The following is a 10,643-nucleotide window of genomic DNA, read 5'->3' as shown; positions in this document are numbered from 1 at the left end:
TGCTGACTTGAATAAATAGAGAAAAATTAAACTAGCATAGTGCTGAAAATTTCGTCAAAATCGGATGGAAAATAAGAAAGTTATGATATTTTAAAGTTTCGCTTATTCTTCACATAACAGTGATATGCACAACTAAGTGACTCAGCTGATGATGTCCATCACTCACTATTTCTCGTTTTTTTATTGTTTGAATTATTCAATATTTCATTTTTTATAGATTTGAAAATAAGGACCAACTTGACTGAACCATATAGTATTAAACAATGCTAATTCCACTTGTTCAGGGAGGAATTAATCATTGCATCACTTGATAATGAGAAAATTAGAATATTTCATATTTCATACAATAAAATACAAAAGAAATAGTGAGTGGATGACATCATAGTCTCCACATTTGCATACCAGCCAGGATGTGCATATAACTGTTTTGTGAAATTTAGCGAAACTTTAAAAGGTCATAACTTTCTTATTTTACATCAGATTTTGATGAAATTTTCAGTGTTATGCTTGTTGGATTTTTCTCTTTTTATTCAAATCAACTTTTTGTCGGGGTAGACTTGTCCTTTAAGTTTATATTCACTTGATCTACAAGCCATTTGGTCAACACTACACTTGGTCTAATAACAACTTTGTCTAATTATCATTCAGTTCAATGCCCAGTTGGTCCAATATCACTTCATCTATTTTCTTTTGTTACCTTGTAAAATTAAAATTTGTTTCATGAACAGCTCATTTAACCATAAAAATAACAATGTGAACGTAGGTATTAGAAAATATAGGTAGAGCCTTACTGGAATCGTAAATGGACCAATAGCAATCAGACCTAGTAATTTGTAGATTAACTGGTTGTATATGAGGTAGGATTAGATCGTGTGGGATAAGACCAAATGGAAAGTAGACGTAGCGGTTGTAGACCAATCAGCAATTGACCATTCATTTATTACGACCTTGGTGCTATTCCATCCTTTGCGCCACAATACCCCTGTAGATAACTGTGACATAGATAGCCAAGATCAGGACCACAAAGATGTCATCAAAGAGTCCTAGAACCCCAAAGACTGCCTCTGGAATGATGTCTAGAGGGGATATAAGGTAGAGAAGGGCCGCTGCGAAGCAGAAAATGATCCTCAGACGGAACATCCAAACAACTCCATGGAAAGAAAAGAAGTCATGTGCAACGTGACGTAGCAAGGTTGGAAGATCATAGATGTAGTCCATAAACTACAATAGTTAAAGAAAAGTACAATCACATGAAAGAGCTATGGAATTGGATACAATAAGTATAAACAAATAGAATTGACAGCCAACTATCATAAATGTAGTCCCAAAATATATTTTAGTGAGAGAAAGCACCTGAATTTATTTAAAAGAATTGGGATAAAACCAGAACAAAATTACTCTTTGTTACATGTCAACAGCTTCAGTCAATTTCTCCAGAATGAATAAGTAGAACCCTGATCCCTTTTTCACACAGTAACATCTACCAACCAAGGATTACATTGAGACTAAAACTTTCTGTTTACCCATAGCTTTAATGCTCATTCACTCTCATCCATTTATTCATTAATCTATCCATTTATTCAATAGGTTTACTATTTCCTCTTTTCATTTATCATTTATTTGATTGACTGATTGATTCATTGAGCAATGCATTAATATCTAGTTGTAGATTTTAAAAAAATTATTTCATTATCCGTCTCTCTAAATGAATTTTATTTATACATTTGAATTGTAATAAGCCCTATTTCAAATAAATAATAATATATACTGATTTTATATAGCGCAGAAACTATGTGCATATATTCTACTGTGCTGCAATTTAGAGCTGGTGAATGCTTGAAAACAAAATTAGAAAAGGGGGTAAAGAAATGTATGGAAATTATTTGAACAGATAGGCTGTTATTCTTTGATTCACCAAATCCTCATGAAAAATGTAGAATTGTTTATTAGAAATTATATTTTTCTACTTACAGGTCTGGGCTCTCCTGAAAATCTTCTATTATAATCCCTGATTTCTGCAAGAATTCTTCTCCCCTCACCACTATTCTGTTCATCTTGTTGGAAGACTGGTAGGATAATTGTTACCTGAACAGCATAAACAGTAAATCAAAATATATAGGATAACAGAATGAAGATAAGAAAATGACATTAAATATTATAAGACACCTAGATAGATCCTGTCATTTGATGTCGATCATTCAGCCCATTTTATAGGGACATCATTATCTGTGCAATTTTGGATCAATTCATTTTGCAATTTTAGATCCATATGATTTTGTCCATTGTACGCGCATGCCGAGACCTCAGGCGCTACCTGTAAAGCCGCTTGTGCTTGCAGTGCTCATGTTGTATGTATGTGACAGTCAACAGACCATAGCGAAAGATGAAATGGTGCCTTGTTGAAAGGATCATTCATTTCATCTTTCTACACTCATAAACATGGAATTGATAAACAACTACTACTTCTTCTACTACTACTACTACTACTGCTACTGCTACTACTACTACTGCTACTACTAATACTACTACTGCTACTACTACTACTACTACTTCTGCTACTACTACTACTACTACTTCCTTACTTCTATAATCTCCACTACCACTACTATATTCAAACATAAAACAGTCACAGTATTGATAGCAGAGCCACATTTCACAATTATAGAATATCAATCATCTACAAATTAAAAAAAGCAAAACAATGTTTGATACACAGATTGCAACCTTCAAATTGATACTTTTTAATAATTTCTTAATGTAGGATTAGTTTGGTTTATTTACCATTTGCCTACACACAGGACAGCTTATAGCACCAAGCCATGTACCATGTCTCCAGTAGGCAATTAAACAGTTACCTGAAAGAAAGAAAAAAAATTGTTCTTTAAGCAGGCTATCGACTCAGATGGTCTAATGCCACATGGGCTAAACCTATTTGGTCTACTATTAATAATGAGGTTAAATTGCCATTTGATCATTTAGTCTACTTTTAAAGGAATGGTCCAGGCTGAAAGTATTTATAGTTTAATAAATAGAGTAGCATTCACTGAGCAAAATGCAGAAGATTTCATCAAAATCAGATAACAAACAACAAAGTTATTGAATTTTGAAGTTTAGCAATATTTTTGTGAAAACAGTTGTCATGAATATTCATTAGGCGGGCTGATGATGTCACATCCCAACTTGTTCTTTTGTATTTTATTATATGAAATAAGGATTATTCAAATTTTTTCCTCCCAGAACTAGAAAAATTGGATTGACAACTGATTTAGTGCATTAGATATTTATTGCTGCAACTCATTGAATTATAAGGGAGACATATTATTCACACAAGTATGAAATAATGAAAAAATTATGATTTCATGTAATAACATAAGAAAATGGAAAGTTGGGATGTGACATCATCAGCCCACCTAATGAATATTCATGACAACTGTTTTCACAAAATATTGCTAAACATTACACTTCAATAACTTTATTATTTTTTTATCCGATTTTGATGAAATTTTCAGCATTTTGCTCAGAGAACTCTACTCTATGTATTATTAAGATATAAATATTTTCAGCTTGGACCATCCCTTTAATCAATGCCAATCCACCCAAGTATTAGTAGAACTATTACAAAATCTTCAGCTTACTAAATATATATACCAAACATTGAATTGAAGAATAAATCAACCACAGGTCGGTCCTAGCTTTTAAGCTGTCTTCAAAGACACAGAAACATGACCAAGTGGTGTTCATAATGCTGTTGAAAACATATGATGAGAGTCCTAAAATGTGATTGGAAATTTATTCTGAGGTATAAAGCGAGTATAATGATATGACCCCAATTTCAACATCAAACCTAACTAAACTTCTTTTTCTTTTTCTAAAATAGTACTAAAATTAAACTCAGCTAGTCTGCATAATAATTTGCAATTTTGCATTCTTTAGGAATACATATACTAGACAATGAAAATTTCATCTCCCCGGAAATGCAATAAAAAGCTATTTCTGGAAAAAAAGGTAATTCTAATCCAAATATAAAGGCATCAAACGCGAAACCTACCACAAAACACATGACCGCAATTAGTCTCAGCTGCGCATTCTTTCTCTTCAAGGCAGATAGGGCAAGGTGCGTCTCCATTATACTGCTGGGTGCTCATACCACGTCGTCCATTACTGCTCTGCCCGTCACCACTGTCTGGTCTGATTGACTCCCCAGTTGCTTGCCCATTGGTGGCTGCAATCCCATCGGGGTCATTTGATCTGCCGTAGCCGAGCTGGGTGCGTGTATGCTGGACCTGGGCTTCACTCTCTGGGTGTATGGCTCTAGTTGCTATTAATGTTAACCTGGAAAGTTTTGAAGGACAGAATAAAAAAAAACTTAGTTGTAATTGGTTTACACGAATTGTAAGCATGATTTCGGAACTCCTTCTCTTAGCAGCTTTAAATCAGGCATCTGCAAGAATTATGCTAATTGCTTCATACACGATGCATTTGTGTATGTTTAGTGATGACACATATCATTGACACTTAAAAATACATAAATCTAACTCTGCATGGCAAATAAAAATAAGACTACGAAATGGTGTTCATTTTTCAGAACTTAAAAAATTATATATGTTAAAAGTTAACGATGGTTTATATTGTGTTTGTAAAATTGACGAATCCTGCAGCATGTACAGGGTGTTCCACAGTGGTTACATAAATTTAATCCCTTAATCCTATCTACGTGGCATACACTAAGTTATTTGTCTGGACAGGTTTTTTGTCAAAGCAAGACCGGAATTCCAGAAGCTTTGTGATCATTTTTTTTAATTGTTTAAAAAAGTAATATTACAACAAACGACTAACTTTCATTTCTGTTATTTGATGCATGTATCTTGAGAAAACCCAGATCAAATGTTAATTTTTTTTTCTGCTAAAGGTTCCAGACATAGGACCCAAGTCCTATGAAATGCTTCAATAAATCTGTCCAATTTTGCCAGTCCATATTTTCATATGGCTAGATAATCTATTCTATAAATCACTAGCTCTAAAAAAGCGATGGGTTCTTGTCAAAAAATCCTCACAGCTGAATCTTCACCATCATATTTCTTTTGTGGGCATGCCTCCTTTTTTCTGATTTTATTTTCACAAACTTAAAATTCCATTCAAAAGAATGAAGAACCAACTGCAGAATAATGCAATTGCAAGGGCTTGGGCCAATGGAATGGAATGCTCTAACTTAACTTAAAAGGAAAAAACAAGGCATAAGCGATGTGTGTCTCGCCCAATTATGAAAATAACCAGAAATATTGTGATTTGCAAAGGCATGCAACAGAATTGTATCGAAACTTCATTATTCAATGAAGGCTAAAAATAATATATCTAGCCCAAATATAGAACAGTTCTACATCATTCAACGCCAGTGCTCAACACAAACTTTTCCGTAGACAGCTGGCAGCTGTCTGTTTCGAGAAGTTTTTTAACATTTGAAATTCTTGTATTTCTCCTTATACACAGATGGCTCGCACCTAAACGGGGAAAAACCAACTGTTGTGCAACTACCACTTCCCTGGTTTATCTGACAATACATAAACATATATGCCATTGAGTCCCTGGCTGTACAGATCTAGTTAGAACTTCGGTCTCTTCGGTGAGTGGAGCCAACGCCACGGAGTTCAGCGTAACAACCACACAGACTAGACTGTGAACTTCGGTCTCTTCGGTGAGTGGAGCCAACGCCACGGAGTTCAGCGTAACAACCACACAGACTAGACTGAAGCTTCTTTAGTTTTGGTCTTATTTTCCAATGGTCTTTTTTCCAAGGCAACACCAGCGTAATATCATTACCTTATTACCAGTGTACTGGAAAAATGCAGAGGTCTGCAGTCGAGTTTCCAGGTCTATCACTCCTCCAAACTCTTTGTATCTTCCTCCTCAAAGTTTGTTAGAACAGTGTCAGTGCCAAGTGTGCATGTACATGTACCTGTATCATTCCCAAGGATGACAGTACCACTCTGCATTCCAGAACTTATCAAGCCTGGCTTTGAAGGAGTTTATAGATGGAGCAGAGACAACTTCAGTAGGTATAGTGAATTCCAATCACGAACTACTCTAGCTCCGAAGGCATTTATTCTAACATCCAATCTGCTTCTATTCTGGAAGAGTTTGAAGGGGTGACCTCCAGTTGCCTCAACAGTAGATGAGAAGAACATATCCTTGTCAAGCCAGTCGATCCCATGTACTATTTTATAAGTCTGGATCATGTCATCTCTTCTCATTCTGTATTGCAGGGATGGTAGTTTTAGGGCTTGAAGTCTGTCTCCATAGTCTAGCATTGCCAAAGATGGTATGAGTTTTGTTGCTCTTCTTTGTACCTTCTCAATCTCCTTCATGTCTGCCTTGTATCTAGGGTGCCATATAGCATTGCTGTATTCGAAGATTGGCCGTACAAGGCCCTTGAAGAGTTTTGACATTGTATCCCTATCCCTGGTGAGGAAGCTTCTCATGATGATTGCAAACTACTCGGCTAGCTTTCAAGACAGCTGAAGCAACATGCGTGTGAAATTTCACTCCAGAATCCATTATAACTCCCAGGTCTTTTTCTTCTGAAGTGATTCTTCCTCAAGAGCGGTTCCATCTAACTTTGAAACAGAGGGTCGTGGGTTCGAATCCCAGCCATGGCGTAATTTCCTTCAGCAAGAAATTTATCCACATTGTGCTGCACTAGACCCAGGTGAGGTGAATGGGTACCCGGCAGGATTAATTCCTTGAATGCATGAGCGCTGAGAGGCAGCTCGAGCTAAAGCCGGGGTAATAATAATAATAACAACGCGCCTCGGAATAGAATATTTCTAGATAGATGGCGCTATATAAATGCCTATTATTATTATTATTATTATTATCTAGGTTGTACTGAGTTGTAGTTGTAATGCAAACTGTTTCTGCCAATGTGCAAGAACTTACATTTTGCGATGTTGAAGCTGCCATTCCTTTGACCATTTGATGAGCATATATCTAAATCAGCTTGCAGGGTTTCACAATCAGCATTTGTGACTATTTCTCTGAAGATCCTGGCATCGTCTGCATATATCCGTACAATACTCCTCACTATTTCTGGCAGGTCATTGATAAATATCACAAATACTGTTGGACCGAGGACACTGCCTTGCGGTTTTCCACTCTTGACCTCATTCCACCTTGAAACCTGACCATTGATGGCAACCCTCTGTCTACGTCCTGTCAGGATTCCACAGTAAAGCATAAATCCACTCCTCAAGATTGCCAGCTATTCCATAAGCTTTGAGTTTTCTTAAGAGACGCTCATGGGGAACAGAATCAAAAGCTTTACGAAAGTCAAGGTATATTGTGTTCATATTCATGACAGTATCGGTTCGGTGTTGAGGCTGGTATAGGTGTTGTCACAACACCAACACCAGATTTCAACACCGTATGCCTAACGTTGGATCTACCGTATGGCGAGACTACCACATATCGACCACCTCTTTTGAAACCAACCGCCTTGCGCGCGTTAAAATTATTGCGTACTATTACAAACAATACGCGCGGGAGAGTAGGCGCAGTGTGCGGGTGGTCGGTTTTAAAAGACAGGTGATGAGCAAATGTAAAATCGTCATATTCGTTGTTCGTGGAGATATACGCAGATTGAATTCGAGTCGCTGAGCGAAACATGGGAATCTGATCTGTATTGTGCACAATTGAGACAAAAACTGGGTAAAATTGATATTTTCGCAGATACGATGCTTATAGAAGATTAGGTGGTCGATAAATAATGGGTAGGCCTGCTGGTATGGCAGTGTATCCTATTGCCGGACACCTTTATTTCAGTGCTTTAAAAATGACAACTAGAGGAAATACAATGAAGAAAAATTATACCTTTCTATTCCAAATATTCTGAAAATTATGAATATGATGAAATTATTTTATATTTTCCAACCGTTTTCTTTGCACCGCACTTGCCGCATACCCCTCCGCGAAAAACAATTATTTTCGTGCGTGACAAATTACATCATAATTCCGGACGCGCCACGGACGGGTAAAAATATTCTTAATTATAATGGTGTAAGAAAAAGTTGGTGTGATTTTTTCATGATATATCATCTCATGAGTAAATTCTAAGTTTTAGTTTGCTTTCTTATATCGATTTTGAGCAGATCTTTGTAATAAATTGGTGTTTGCTAACTAATTTCATTTTTTAAAAAATTTTTTGATTGCGTGTTCGATATGGCACTTTCCAGTATTTATGCTCGTTCATATCGTGACCCCTCAGTCAAGTTCTATCGATGCGCAGACGATCGTTGACGGCTCTCTACCTCGCGCACGGACGGCCGGGATATATACCTTGAGAACTAGCCGCCGTCGACGATCTGATCGATGGAGCGGACGAGATTAAAATTCGGCGAATCAGGCCCGAAATTAGGTCCGTATTGCCATCAGAAAATAGATCAGTTGGGATCAATTGTTAATGCAAAACTATGTTATATGATATTTTAAGCATTTTCTGTCATTTTAGAGAAAAATAAGGTAAAAGTTGGATTTTTTCGCCTTGTTTGTGCAAACTTGTTCTTTTAATTGATCTGTGAAATTGAACTGCGGAAGTCTTACGGTATGAAATTGATTTCGTACGCAGTACTATGCGCGTCCGGAAATATGATAGTGTCCGGTAATACAATACGTGACTATACTTTAATTAGAAATCACCCATCGTAATTTCGTATTTGCGATCGCGCATGATGCGGAATGGTAGTTAGATCTACACTTCAGAAGTTCAGTCCAGACACGCATTACCATCTTCGCCCGAAGCTTCGGCGAGGCGATGTTCATCCGAGCGATGGAGATTCTACTTACCGGTTTCGATAAGCGACAAAAAACGGCACGGCGACTACGATTATTAACCCAAAGATATGAAACAGCTCATCTCCTATACCTTCAACAATAGTTCCTGTTTCAGGCTGGCTCATTTTCAAACTTAATTGAATATTTCACAACACAAACATCACAGTTTTCGTATGATTTCTACTCAGTGCCAGCGTCAGTCAGATGACCTATTTCTTTCGATGACAATGCGACGACGAATGTACGCGCGCGCGCGGTGGCCGGAGCGACCACGCCCATATCCCAAGGCTAAGATATACCGGTAATCCGGGATTCCCCCAATCATCTCCCATGACCCCGCCTGGACCTCCCCTGCTAGAGAAAAGTTACACGGCTTTCAATGATCCCATGTTCAACCATAGATCAACTGTGCATGTTAGAGAGAGAGAGGGGGGGGGGGGGGGGGGGGGGGGGGCTTGGGGCCTCCCAAAAATTCTTGACCTAGAAAAACAAAGGAGAAAACAAAGAGAGAAAACGATGGGAAAAAGGGCGATGATCTCTGGCTTCTATTTTTCTATAAACAGACATGAACAGAAGGTCTTTTTTTTCTCGCTCGCTTTGCTCGCGAACAACTTAAGGGGGCGGATCCAGCCTTCACCAAGGGGGTGGGGGTCAATTTTTTTAAAGCCATATTTTCCCCGATCGGCGACTCGAAGATAGTTTTTGTTTGTTTGTTTCTTTCTTTCAAACTCAAGGCAGTCCGAATAGTCACTTTTTTTTAGCTTTGTTCTTATAAATGAAAATAAATATAGCTCTAATCTCATATAGAGCGAGCGCGAGCTATTTTTAATGTTTTCATTTTATGTATCCCGGGTTATGTATTTTGTCCTTAAATTTGAACAATCTGGGCAATGTTCGTTATCCTGACCAAGATGTGTATGCATATATACGTTTTGATCTGATCGAAAAGGGACCCGTTATGGACTGCTTGCAATTAGTCATAAAGACGTTACATATTTCAACAATCAAATCAAGTAATGCAAGCGCGAAGAGCGAGTTGAAAAATTTTGACACCTACAGAATTGAAATTCCAAGCACTTTTTATAATCGCGAACAATAGGTACTGTATGTTGTTGTGTGTCCGGACGGGTTGTGTGTCCGGACGATCGATTTTTAGAAAGTCATTTGGAAAAATTTACAAGCGAAGTTTAATCAATTTTTAGTAAAAAATGTTAGGAAATATTGTAAAGAACAAAATAGGAGATGATTACAAGTAATGAATTCATATTTTTGGTGTAATCCACAGACAAAAAAGAAGGCTTCAAAAAGATAAAGTGTCCGGACACCCGACCCCCATCCTATAACTAAACAATAATGATGCAAGCGTGCGAGCGGAAAAAATCGAGATTTAGACTCCACAACGGGACACCCGATCTATTCATGTGTTGTAAATCATGAAAAGGATGAGTACATTAATAATGTGAGCGAAAAACGCGAACAGAAAATTTTGATAATTCTGATCTGAAACTGAATAATGATTTAAAACAAGCTGCGTGTCTGAATAAACATGCGCATGCGTGTTTCAGATTTAGACCTAGAATCCGGGCATTCTAAATACATTTTTATTATAAAAATTAATAAAGCGAGCGCGAATCGCGAGCTTAAAAATACTTGATGTTCCAATCTGATAACTGTGTACAAAGTCTATGAGAGATGAATCATTGTTAATTCTAATTGGTCTGCTTAATTATTTTAGGGTTTAATTTAGTTGTTAAACGGTCTGTAATAAAGTCCATAAAAGAAAAAGAAAAACAAAAGATAAAAAAATGAGAATACATAAG

General features: G+C 37.1%; 1 protein-coding gene across 1 annotated transcript; it reads right to left on the bottom strand.

Moving 5' to 3' along the window:
• Positions 1–496: 496 nt before the first annotated feature.
• Positions 497–9,060, bottom strand: LOC121424346 (E3 ubiquitin-protein ligase RNF170-like). Its single transcript, XM_041619997.1, has 5 exons — positions 8,836–9,060; positions 4,049–4,332; positions 2,782–2,855; positions 1,972–2,085; positions 497–1,221 (listed from the first exon to the last, which is right to left on the bottom strand). The coding sequence occupies exons 1-5, from the start codon at positions 8,946–8,948 to the stop codon at positions 955–957; spliced, it is 852 nt and encodes a 283-aa protein (XP_041475931.1). The 5' UTR covers positions 8,949–9,060; the 3' UTR covers positions 497–954.
• Between the last annotated feature and the right edge of the window lie 1,583 nt (positions 9,061–10,643).

This window comes from Lytechinus variegatus, chromosome 11 (assembly GCF_018143015.1).
Source record: "Lytechinus variegatus isolate NC3 chromosome 11, Lvar_3.0, whole genome shotgun sequence".
NCBI lineage: Eukaryota > Metazoa > Echinodermata > Echinoidea > Temnopleuroida > Toxopneustidae > Lytechinus > Lytechinus variegatus.
The sequence above is the reverse complement of the archived record's forward strand: the minus strand, read 5'-3'. Positions and strand labels throughout refer to the sequence as shown.